This window comes from Orbicella franksi, chromosome 9, assembly GCF_964199315.1.
Source record: "Orbicella franksi chromosome 9, jaOrbFran1.1, whole genome shotgun sequence".
In the NCBI taxonomy this organism is placed as follows: Eukaryota; Metazoa; Cnidaria; class Anthozoa; order Scleractinia; family Merulinidae; genus Orbicella; species Orbicella franksi.
This window is the reverse complement of record NC_138153.1, coordinates 3599751-3612506: the sequence shown is the minus strand read 5'-3', so window position 1 is coordinate 3612506 and position 12756 is coordinate 3599751. Positions and strand designations below refer to the sequence as shown.

Sequence of the window (12756 nt, the reverse complement as noted above, 5' to 3'; positions counted from 1 at the left end):
CAGCAAAAATTCAAAGAGCAGGGTCACTTTCTTCTGTTAAGCTTTTTATTATCTTTTACCCTAAATCGAAAAGGCACCCTCGTTTGACTATAGCCCACCTTTTTTTTTAGCATTTTTTTATCATATACATGTATTTTCCTAGCTTTAAAAATTCGATTTTATAACTATGTGTATTTGTAATTTTTACGATTGTAATATTTATTATCAGGGCCTCTCTGGATACCAGCCATAATGCTGAATGGGCCACCCTGGCTAAATAAAGGTTTACTGCACTTTACTAACAACACAATACAATACAACACAACACAACACAACACAATACAATACAATACAATACAATACAATACAATACAGTACAGTACAATACAATACAATACAATACAATATTTAAATAGACTACTTACACTATCTAACCTTGCAAATATTGGGCCCCAGTTATACGGTCTCGGGTATCCGAGACAACTCGATCCCCGAGGCAACTTTGGCGAGCGTTTATATGTGAAAACGAAGTTCCTGTGCGCCGAGTCAAAGTTGACCCTGCACGATCATTCATAACCCATATAATTGAATAATCAAATGTGCAAATATCCCTCTTTCTTTGAGTTCCCCTTGGTCATTCGATGACAGTGGGTTTTGCCGAGTTAATTTTCACTTCTTTGATACGAATTTCTGCTTTAAATCCTAAATCTAGGCATTACGTGACACTCGCCACGCCGAGAGTTGTCCCGGTTAGGCATGCCAAAGCGTTTATATGAAGAAAAGCTGTCCCGCTTGCTAGGGTTACCCTACCTGGCGAGGCGAGACAACTCGCCTACCCGAGTTGTCTCGCCCCCCGAGACGGGGCCGCGATCCTAATGTAAACGGTTGGTTGAATTTTGTAAAGAAATAAGCTAAAAGTTACCTCGGCCCGGGTAACTCGGGGGGAGGGTTGTCTCGGGTACCCGAGACCATATAAGTGGGACCTTACATTATAAGGACGCGGTTACTCTTGCGTTATAAAAAAATACAACAACTAAAACTGCTAACGGTTCTTACTTATACATATACTTAAACTAATACCTAAATAGCAACACCTCTAGTAGCTAGACATTTTTTTTGTACTATCGTTAATTATTTTAATACTGGAAGGCGTCCGTCAAAGGGGTTCCACTTCTTTTTAAAAGAATTAAGGGTGCTGTTATCTAGAGCTATTTTCTTTTCAATTCTCATTGAGGTTAACAGTAGTTGTACACAGTACAATGCAATACAATACAACGTAACACAATACAATACAACACAACATAATATAATACAATTCAATTCAATTCAATTCAATTCAGTTCAGTTCAGTTCAGTTCAGTTCAATTCAATATCAATTCAATACAATACGATACAATACAGTACAGTACAGTACTGGTTTAATGTGAATATACGCTTAGCTATGGTGATACACTACAATAGTTTATCAGCTAGTTTACAGGTACATCACTAGAAAAGAAATATTAAAATACAATGAATATGGAGTTTTTTAATTTACAGGTATTTACGTAATGCCTAGAATAACTAGTGGTGTTAAAGTACATTCGATACAATTTCAACTAAACCTAGGCAGAGAGAGGGGAGAACTGAAAAAAAGTCTTTCAGATCTACAAAATAGGTAGACCAAAGTTTTAGTAGTTTCCCCACAGAAGGAACAATAATCCACTTATTTTATGCCTATCTTACAGAGAAAATCATTTGTCGCAATTCGTTTATGCAGAAACTTGAACTGGAATACTCCGAGCTTTGTTTGTTTTGTACAGGGGCATGGCAGATAGTAAGAGTTTCTCCAATTAACAGTCAAATCTCCTACTCTATCCCCTTCGGAAAGCTATTTTACTTGACTGTGTAATGGTGTAGAGGCCTTGTCTTGCGCAAGTTGTCTGTAAGATTCTGACAGAAGACTCGCTGCGTCATTTGAAGGTGGGTTATCTAAGAGTAGTGAACATATACGTTCTTAAATTGTTTTGACATTTTAATATTACATTTAGCGACAAATTCATTATGGCTTTCTCTAACCTCTTTTACCCCTGCCTTAAGCCAATAGATGTATAAAAAAAAGGTCTTCACTTCACTTCACTGTACTGAACTGCACTGCACTGCACTGCACTGCACTGCACTGCACTGCACTGCACTGCACTGTACTGCACTCGCATAGATTGGTTAAAAATCGTGTTTCTATCTAACAATTAGATTATGAGCTCGAGATTTATATGGCGTGATAATTCAGTGACGAGGGCGCCGGCTGCCCGAGTCAACTATCACGCATAGAAATCGAGAGCAAATAACCTAATTGTTTTAGTATAAATCTACTAGTCGTTCAAAACTTTATCGAAATCCTCTTCGCAGATAACTCGAAAGAAGCTGTCGTCATTTCGTTAACTCAGCGCACCCTGCTATGCTACTCACTATCTACAAAAGATTATATAATAACCCAAGTAATTCTCGCATTTTGATTGGTTCTCGCCTATGATCTATTAGAGGACAGACGCACGATTGACGTCATCATTTCAAAGTTTTTCCCTCTGTGTTTTGAAATGGCGGAAAGGTTTGAGAATTCAGATAATGTTTTACATGACTGGGCAAAAGATGAAGTACAAAAAAGTCTTGTCGAGGCATTGGACAGGAACGAGAAGCATAGTCTAGCAGGAAGGAGAAAGATAAAGCCGTTTTTTTTTAGAAAATGACTCAGAAAAAATACTCGAGCAGTCTCAGTCGGCAGTCGAGCGAGACTAAACCAAACACAAAGTTAGTCTTGGTAAGCAGAGAACCATTGCTTTCTCTCGAATTTAACAAACCCAATAAACAAAATGTTTATGAGATTAATTTATTTAAAACACTGAACTTTTCTCAGTCTCAAAATAATTGTTGACACAGTGATTGTCTGGAATAAAACATCAAAATCACTTCTTAAAATCAGTTAAAATAAAGACATAACCTTGCTTTCCGATGCGAATGTTCCAGTCCGTTTCAGGGCGCAACAGCGAGCAAAGTATAGCTCACTACAGCTCACGGCCAACTGTATCGCAGCTAAAAGCTGTCTCCGACGCTATTTCAAACTGATTTGAGAATCAAAAACCACAGAGGACACAAATTTCCACTATCACTAACGCTCCTTTCATTCAAAACTCGAATCGAATGGCCTCCAGGTTGACCGCAACCGCAAGTTTTCCGAGCGCAGTTTTTCAACTCCTGCAATATTCGAGGCAACATCCAAGCTTTTCGGCTCACAGGGCTGCTCTGATGACAAAACCTGACTTGACTTATCCAGCATTTTCTTTAAGATTTGTAGATTTCGCAGTTCAACTCTGCTTTTGCTGTAAGTTTTCATTCCACGAGAAGCGACGCTTGAGTCAAGTTTGACAGTGGCGTGATCTTCCTGGACCAATTACAATTCTTTGCTACGCATAGCAACCAATGAGATAGCTTCAATTTGTATAGACAACAGATTACGTCAAATGGCTTTTTTCGTGTTCGCCAAAGTGGGCAAAGGGCGGTTTTCGAGTTATGTTGAAAGATTTTGAAATAAGAAATAAGCTCTATCTGTAGTAGTTTGTTTCGTTATTATATAAAACAAATAGATTCCATGTTGCGGTGCGTCTGTTCAGTAATAGATCACAGAAGACGTCAAAATGTGGTAAGAACATCAGTGACACACTCGGCTAACGCCTCGTTGTTCTTACCACATTTTGACGTCATCTGTGATCTATTACTGAACAGACGCACGGCAACATGGAATCTATTTGTTAAATAGAGAGTGAGTAGCGTAGCTAATCAGCTAACGATACTCGTGATAGAACACTAGTAGAAGTACATGTATACTAAACTGACTCGATAGAAACATGATCGACTGCAAAGTTACGAAATAGAGCATCCGTCCTTTAACAAGTGAGCTACAATCCCTGCAGATTACAGAGTCTGTTCAGAGTCTGTTCACAGACACTTCACATGCGATATCAAAACATGGCTCAAAAAACATGATATCAAAGGAGGTTCTGCAAGTTCGATTCATGTCATTCATCTCCTAATCTTTTTAATTTAAATAATATTGGAATAGAAAGGACTATAACAGTAACGTTTTTCACTAGAAATCCCAAGCTGTACAGCTTATAATGCGCCCAGACTACAATTCTGATGACTAAAAATGGAAGATTCTGCCAATGAATAGAACATGCGGTTATCAAAGAGTACAAAGTCTCCCCATGCGTAATCGACGGTTGAGCCTCCAACATAAGGCGCACAACCGTTATTTCGAGCGTCACCCAAACTATCACAAAGGAAGCCGTACAGAACACCTGAATTGCTGTCTCCAGGGAGCTCTCTTCAGAGACAAATGATCCGACCCCAACACAATCATTCACCGAGAGAATTTCCACCATGTTAAAAATGTCAACAAAATCAAGTAACATTCGAGTCAAGGCATCTTTACAATCAAGCGAGTGATCCACTTTTCCCTCTCTCTGTAAGAAAAAGTCTAGTAAAATCACAACAATGCTTCCTTGCAAGGAAATGATGATGAATCGGGGTCCAATGAATTCGTCCGACTGGCGGTGGTAATAAGCTTGGCGAGTTAACATTGTAAAGCAGATCATCAGATTTAAAACAACGCTCAGCGAAGGCGCAATACGATCGAGGTTCCCATTCAAACATTCTTTGCTGTAACATGCCATGCAGGGGCTCACAAAATTGAAGAGGAATGGAATGAAGCAAAGGAACCAATAGTTGTTATTGTCTTTTAGGTAAGCAAGAAGCCAGATGAGATATAAATTGTAACCCAAGCATCCCAAATGAAGAAATAGCTTGCCTACAACCAGAAGCCTCGTTCTGTGAGAACTAACGCTCTGACCATTTCCTGTGTCCGATGTGTCACTATGTCCGTCCGCTAAAAGAGCGGTACTTTCAATGTCGACATGAGCGCTTATTTCTTCGTCCGCGTTCGTTGCCATTGAGTTCAGGTTCTTCAAGCTGTAGCTTTAACCACTCCCAAGAACTGTCTCAAGTTGCGGCCGTGTGGCATGACCACTTACAACCTCAGGTTCAGAAGCGACGTGACAGTTTACATTGAAGTAAACAATTATAACATTGATGAGAGCTTACGGTGTATTGACCTTTAGAGAGCAGTTATAGAAATCTTAATCGATCAGCTCCTTCTCCGAGTCACCACGCCGGCATCGTTCACCGTGTGAGACTAGGCAAGCGGGGTAGCCGCTACCGGGTATACGCACGTGCCTTTCTTTGAAGAGGAAGAAGCTCACCTCTAAGAATTTTAATTCTTGAAACAGAACCCTGCCTTCCTTTATCGGCGAGACTGGAGACCTTTAACCCTTCTAAACCGTGACTGCAACATACTCAAATAGCTCTTTTCTCCGCCGATCTTTGTCAGATGTGACCCAGTTGACGGACCGGCAAACGATTGATTCTTTGGAGTGAATATCCATTTCATTGACTTTTTCGTGCTTTTGACACGATAATATTATAATTATAATATCCTTCAATTCTAACTGGCTAAATATTCGGCCAGGGAACCTGTGCCTTTGAACCACGGCTCGGCAGCGATTATCTTCAAAATTAAAAGAATACAAGGCTGCCATTTCAGAAATTTTCATTGTTGAAAACACAAGCAAAAATCAGAGTAAATATAAGCTGTGGTCACAAATCTGTATAAGGTAAGCAAAATAATATCGAAGGCTCCGTCCAGAGGAATTTGAAAACGGAGGTTTCAGTAACTCTAAAAACGCGTCAAATGTCTTCTGCCCACACCATACCGAAAGATTTTGAAAACGCACCAATCACCGGTCAGTTTGGATTTGTGTTTGAGAAACTCGGTCAGGAAAATCATAAGCTATCATATGATTGTCGAGACGTCATCGTTTTCGAAAAAACTCTGTTTCCACAGTAAATGTTTTCAGTTCACATGAAAACGAGTTTTCAGATTCTTCCTGTTTAAACAGCGTTTTTAAAAAGCTCCTTTTTTGTGACGAAATAGTGTAGACGGTAAGCCTAACGGTAGAAATAAAGTTGCGTTTTCAAATTTCTCCGGCGTAGTTTGGACGCTACCTCAGCGCAGACCGATACTAATAAGCCTGTTACCGGGGACATTGGGAAAATAACCATTGGTGTTAAAGGCCACGCCTCTGAAATTCCAATTAGTGGACGCTGTGCGGAAGTATGGGGAAAAAATGTCCACGCACCAATTTGGACACTCTTTGTAACAGTTACTCGTGTATCCGGAAATGAAAAAACCGGCGTAAGGTGTCGAACTATCGCAGATCAACAACTGGTAAGAGTATGCGGCGCTAGCTCCCACACCATCCCACAATCCATAGGTACTAGCAGTCTTCCCATAGTTAGAAGCGGCCGTCAGGGGCTGGTTCACACGTCTCTTAAAGTAGGCCTTGTTTCCAGTTTGATGATCAACGAAGATAATTTCTGTAAACTTAAAAGCACAACAATAACAGCGTTATCAGTTATGCGGCCTTGTATGGGTTATCTGTCGATTATAAGTGTCAGGTTTAAAATTTATGTTTGTACTTTAACTGAATGCTTTACACCGGTATCGCAAAGGTCGTGGGTTCCACTCCCGTTCAAAACCTGAATATTTTTTCAGGTCTTTTTACCAGTACCAGTACATTTAATTGTTACTGTTGGACATCTATTACTATTAAACTGAAATATTTATATCTACCCGGCGGTGGCGACATCCTGTACAAATTGATCACAGAGTGAGACTACTTGGTTATGCATGCTAGAAAATGTTTTTAGTTTTCGCTCAGTTTTAACATGGAAAAATGCATATGAAAAATAAAAAATGCCAACTTCAACGGTAAAAAAACCGGAGAAACTAACTTATTCCGCTATCACTTATTCTGAGTCTGAAACAGTGAGAACAACATACGTAAGACAATTTCTGCCTCACTGATAATAGGATCCAAAGACTTCAACGATATATATAATACGAGTGGCCTTTCTGTCATTGCGATTCAAAACCTTTGTAAATTCCCATACAGATCGGATGCTGAAATTTTAATTATTTCTCAGCTTGAAAATAATACATTGATGTAACCAACTATAGTCAATTTGTCCCGTTCTTGAATCCAAATCACAGAATGCTCATTCCTTGTACGCATTAAAATTACGGAGTGCACGTACATTCTGTAGCGTGGGTTTTCAGTGCATTCATCTAACTTGAATACTGCCGTTTCATAGGATCTACATTACTTGCAAAAAAAAATTAACGTTAATTAAACTTTCGGACGTTTCATCAGTCGGACACTTTTTATCTAGACCTCACTTCGGACAAATTTGGGACAAAAATTTCGGACCGCTTTGCTGAAACATAGCTAACGACGCCTACAACTGTAAGAAATCTGTGAAAATGATAGTTTTTCTGCACCCTCAAGGTTTTACACATACACCGATGCAGTGGCGGATCCAGACCTTAAGCTAAGGGGAAGAGGTGGGGAGAGGGGGGGGGGGGGGAGGGAGGGAGGGAGGGCGGTTTTTTTTGCTTGCCCTTGCCCATTGCTTTTCTTCCTTCTGCGATTTTTTTTTTACCCAAAATAAGGGGCGCCCGAGCCCCTCCCTTAGATCCCCCACTGCGATGGGAACTGATAAGAAAAAATGATATCAAACTGCGACATATCTCAAGCAGTTTCTCAAGTAGAGTTTATACTCCATAAAGGAAACTAACGGCTTTGAAGCTATTTTAAAGTTTTATACTGTACTGTAAATATTTCGGACGCTTAAAATTTCGTACGGTTTTATTTTCGTACACTTTTTTGTCCGAAATTAAAGTCGTCCGAAATGTTTTGCAAGTGATGTTTTCTGTTTTGAATTATTGATGAATTTTACACGTAGTCAATCAACTTACAGCGATGTCGTTACAGTCTGTCCTGTAGCCGTCACTTCCATAAGGAAACTGAGCGCTGTATGTGACTTCAGTCTTGGGTTTGGCATATTCATCAGTAGTGTAACACATGGTCCATCCTCCATTGTATGACGTCATGTCACAGTATGCCAGAAATGCATTTGAATGGCTTCCTGCATCCGGGTCCAGCCAGTACAATCCATCGCCCCGAGAAAGCCCTTGATTCTTTGTATCTTGGCAGTCAAGCGGTGGACCTGATTGCAGAGCGAGATAAATATCACATGATCCAGTTCAAAGAGATACGTTATCTATGTTGCATAGTTAACGCATCACAGAGTTCTTTTTTTTTTCTTTTTCCTATAATTTTTAGGAAAAAGTTACATTTCTAACAGTAGACCTTCGTACTCGGCCAAATCCCTCAGTGGCAGTTACTGGTTTATAAACTTTTTCTACATGCTCAGCTCAGCCAACTTAATCAAACGCCGATGTTAAGAAACAAAATACTTTGCTGTTTTAAAATATGTACAACTTATAGTAAAATAATATGAGAAAATAAAAAAAATCAATAAATCAGAAAGAAGTATATAAAATTCAATTGAAGGTTTGAAATACCTATCTCGCAGTGTTTCCCAAGATATCCTGCAGCACATGCGCACAGGTAGTCGTTTTTCTCGTATTTGGCCACACATGTTGCTTGGTTCATACAAGGATCACTGGAGCAAGGACTCTAAATGAATAAGCATTTATTTTACAGCTGAGATATGTAAAGCGTATTTACAATCATGGTCTCTTGGAGAGCTCTCATTTTCTCTCTATACATTGTTTTTTGTATTAGCAATAAGACATTCACAAGTGATTTGACATTTCAGGTTTTTTTCGGGTACGACTGTTGAAATTAAAGACTAACATGGCAACTTATAGCCTAACTTTATTAATATTAACCCATCAAGTAAGAACAAATCTTTTAGGACAACATAATCTCTCTGATGGAGCTTCTTTACAAAAAAAAAAAGCGTATTTTTAAATCGCCACCTTTTTGATTGAACACTTTTAGGAATATATACTGCCTTTTCTGACCTTCATGCTCAGGTGATGAAACGTCGCGTTGTCAATGAACTTGTTTGAATTGTTGTACATGTCACCTGGTAACAGTTCGCACATAATGTTTCCGTTCAGATCGCGAAATGCCGCCAGATTTGTTGAAAAACACGATGAGTGATCGACACAAAGTTTACCGCACTCTCGAGGTTCCTTTATTGAAGTTGAAGCCAAAGGAGCTAAGTTCAGGTAACGAAACTTGTGCGTTGCAAAGTTAGCGTAAGATACACCTTTCCCTGCATCTCGCTTCAAGGCTTTGGAGCCATCGAAGTACACTTCACTTGCCGCTTGATAAACCAAGTGTGTGGTGAAAACAAGAAAGAGAATCACTGCCCGAGTAATTAAGCCAAACATGGCCAATGTTGATTACTCCAGCGTAGTAATATGCCGTAATATTTCGGCGAGAATTTTTTTGCAGGAAACCAACGTGAAAGAATCCGTGATTAACCCAGCACTGGCGGATGCTGAAGTGTGTGGGGCTACAGAGATTTTTTAGGTCAGAACCGAAGCAGCAGAACGCATTAGAGCCTCATTGACAGAGTTAGCAAAACAAGAACTAACAAACTTCCTTCTATGTTATTGATTCTGGGATAAATAATTAACACTATTTGATGAAGCTTAATTAGCTGCGTGGGTTTGCTTTTGCAGACGATCAGAGTTTGAAGTCTTTGAAGAGTCGCAACGTAACAAATCCAAGCATACACTTAGCGCATTTCAAGGACATTTAAAAATGTAATAAATTGTATACTTCTTGCTCAAAATGAGAAGTGAAATCACTCAAAAGTTTACGAAATAATATCCAAGGTTTGTTATGGTTTTTATCATAACATTGTCTTTCGAGACAATTCGCTTGGAAAAATAGTGTAATGGCAAAAAACAACACCATGCAGATATTGTTTTGGCTTCTTATAATGGCGTTAGATTGTTTGACACAAAATAAAAAAAAAAATGTAAGCTTAGTTATAAGAACTGAACGACGACACTTTACAATGGCTTTGCCGTGCTACAGATATTCTTTCGAATACTTCCCCGGCACCGCTGAACTTTAACGTTAACAAATTCTGTAGTCTTTAAAGAAGAGCTTTTTATCTGTATAGTTATGAATAAAGTTGAATTCCATGGCAGCATTCGAATACAGAATTACAATTGAGTTCATTATTTTTTCGGCTATTTTTTCCGCAGGTGTTAACCAATTCTTCGTGATACCTATTTCATTTAGAAAATGCACCTCTACTCTTGCGCTCAGCTGGTGTCGCGAAAAATTGGAATCAAATATTAACGCTCGATAAAAATTTAATACAAGAAAGGATCGCCACGAACCTGAACGTAGGTTGGTTGTAGCAACCTGCAGAACAGGCAGCTACAGGCAGTTTACTGAGAGAGACAGAATGAGATGGTTAGCAGGGAGGATTTCTGAAAACCAGTTCTAGACAAGAATTAGATTCGTGTAGGGATGCTTGTCATTTACCCACCAAAAGTGGGTCCTTTTTACTCAAGGGTTTACGAAACTATCGGCTCAGCAAGTGAGAGTACGTTCAAAATGCCACAGCTCGACTTTTGAAGTGACTTATCAAGTAATAACTGAATTATCCCCTATCAAATTTCTTCTAATTAATCACCTACCAGGCACCTTACAATAGGGCTACCTCATACATAACAGTATATTTTCTTCTGTGTCCATACAACCAAATTTACCCGATACGTTCTGATCAGCATAAAATCCCCGTTTAAGTTAAAAGCTTGTGGCACAACACAAGATCATTCTCAGTCACAGCTTTCACACTATGGAATAATCTACCATCTGAGATTAGAAATAGCAGTGAGAATGTTTTTGATGCCATTTTTAATTCTTTCACTATTTTTATTCGCATTTTAGTACATCTTGTACAACTTAAGGGTTTTCACAGTGCATTCTTTTGAACACTGGAGATTCTAGCATTATACAAATGCATTTTATTTTTTAATAAAACCACATTACACTGACATTCAGATTCTGAACATCACAAAGCACTTATATCCAGGAAATTATTCATTAAGTGATCAAAAGTCCACGATTCTATCACCAAACTCGGTCTTAATAATCCTTTTGCCAAATTGTTTTGCATTCTCAAGCTCTTTAGGAACAATTTGATCCATAACCACTAACATTTCTTTGAGTTCTTCAGCAATCTTACAGTCTAAAGTAAGAAATGATGTTGCAACTCCAAAATGCCCCATGCGGCCAGTTCGACCACAGCGGTGAACATAACCTTCAATGCTGTCTGGTAAATCATAGTTTATGACATGTGTTACTTCTGGGAAGTCCAAGCCTCTTGAACCAGCATCTGTTGCCACCAACACGTCTACCTTCCCTTCACGAAACGCACTCACCAGCTTAAAGCGATAATCCTGTGATTTTTCAGAATGAAGCCCTGATGTATGAAACTGTTCTTTCTTGAGCAATTCTGTGACATAATCCACATTTTGAATAGACGATGTAAAAACAATGACAGGAGGACAAGGACTGCTTCGGAGGACTTGAAGCAGTTTTGCTGGTTTTTCATAATGATACAAAAACATGATGCTTTGTTGTATAGTCGGAGATATCAGACCAACTGGTCCCACCTGGATAGTAATGGGATTCAACACTGCAGATCTTGCCAGTCGCTCTAAAGATTCTGGCATGGTAGCTGTCCATAGCAGTGTCTGTCTGGCCCTGATGGTACCAGTTGCAAGCCCTACAACCTTCCTTAACTGTTCCTCCATCCCCATTCCAAGCATCTTGTCTGCCTCATCCATTACTAAATATGAAACCTTATCCAGGCTAAGCAGACCACGGTCACACAGGTCCAGCAACCTTCCAGGTGTTGCTATGACAACATCAACACCGGTCTTCAGCTCCTGTACTTGACTTGAAATGGGCACACCACCGCAAATTCCTACTGACTGGTATTTTGTGCTAATTGGGGCTATTCCTTGAAATGAGTAAGCTGAAGACACCAAATCATTTGCTAAAGGATGGAAGCTAGGCATTGTTGACATTCCTGTATTCAAAAAGTTGTAAGGTAAGTAAGTGGCCATGTGATTAGTACCTTCCATGTTTGAGTACTTCAACTGATCTGTGCTGATACCCTGAGCATTACTACAGAAAGCATCAGAAGTCTTTTCCAACGCTCTTGTCATGATGCAGTTAAGCAATCCAGACACATGATCTGACACTTGTCGCATAAGTTCTCTTGTAGGAGTCAAAATAAGAGCCACAGGTCCTTCACCAGGTAAGCATGGCTTCCTTGTTTTCAGAAACATACACAGAGGTAGGGAATATGCCAAAGTTTTCCCAGACCCAGTCTCTGCTAAGCCAATGATGTCTCTACCGCTCATCACACAGCTAAGTGCTTGCATTTGAATTGCAGTGGGACTAATGTAACCATTGTTAACCAAGTATTGTTGCAGTTCAGGAGGCAAAGTCAAATCCTTAAAACTTGTTATGGGTTTGGGACAGCCTTCTCCTTGAATTTCGATGCCATTTTGCCATCTTATTTCATCAATTTGTTCTTCTGAAAGTTGTGTGATATTTTCAAGCTCATGGTAGTAGGATTTCATAAAGTTGTCTTCCTCCCCTGTTGCTTTTCGTTTCGTACTTTTTCTAAGAGGAATAAAGCTGCTTTTCTCTTTGCATGTAGCCGCTTTGCCTTCCATTTCGAAAACAAAACAGAAAAATTGGCCCCAGGCTCTTCACTTTCTTGAAAGAAAAACACACTCGCGCACGAATTTGTCCGTAATAGGACTGTGCT

At 39.5% G+C, this 12756-nt stretch overlaps 2 protein-coding genes across 2 annotated transcripts; both read right to left on the bottom strand.

Annotated features, from left to right (window-relative positions):
• Nucleotides 1–7703: 7703 nt before the first annotated feature.
• LOC145498149 (uncharacterized) lies at nucleotides 7704–9378 on the bottom strand. Its single transcript, XM_081478031.1, has 3 exons — nucleotides 8963–9378; nucleotides 8498–8612; nucleotides 7704–8139 (listed from the first exon to the last, which is right to left on the bottom strand). Exons 1-3 carry the CDS (start codon nucleotides 9335–9337, stop codon nucleotides 7880–7882), a joined length of 750 nt encoding a protein of 249 aa, XP_081334157.1. The 5' UTR covers nucleotides 9338–9378; the 3' UTR covers nucleotides 7704–7879.
• A 519-nt stretch (nucleotides 9379–9897) lies between these two features.
• Nucleotides 9898–12742, bottom strand: LOC145498147 (uncharacterized). Its single transcript, XM_081478030.1, has one exon. The coding sequence runs from the start codon at nucleotides 12659–12661 to the stop codon at nucleotides 11024–11026; it is 1638 nt and encodes a 545-aa protein (XP_081334156.1). The 5' UTR covers nucleotides 12662–12742; the 3' UTR covers nucleotides 9898–11023.
• Between the last annotated feature and the right edge of the window lie 14 nt (nucleotides 12743–12756).

What these genes read in the sequence shown, in the direction of transcription:
- LOC145498149 (XM_081478031.1), bottom strand. Translation starts at nt 9,337, where the DNA reads ATGTTTGGCTTAATTACTCGGGCAGTGATTCTCTTTCTTGTTTTCACC. An exon ending in TTCATCACCTGAGCATGAAG is followed by an intron (nt 8,613 to 8,962) that starts GTCAGAAAAGGC and finishes TTATTCATTTAG; the next exon opens with AGTCCTTGCTCCAGTGATCC. An exon ending in TGGGAAACACTGCGAGATAG is followed by an intron (nt 8,140 to 8,497) that starts GTATTTCAAACC and finishes CTCTGCAATCAG; the next exon opens with GTCCACCGCTTGACTGCCAA.
- LOC145498147 (XM_081478030.1), bottom strand. Translation starts at nt 12,661, where the DNA reads ATGGAAGGCAAAGCGGCTACATGCAAAGAGAAAAGCAGCTTTATTCCT.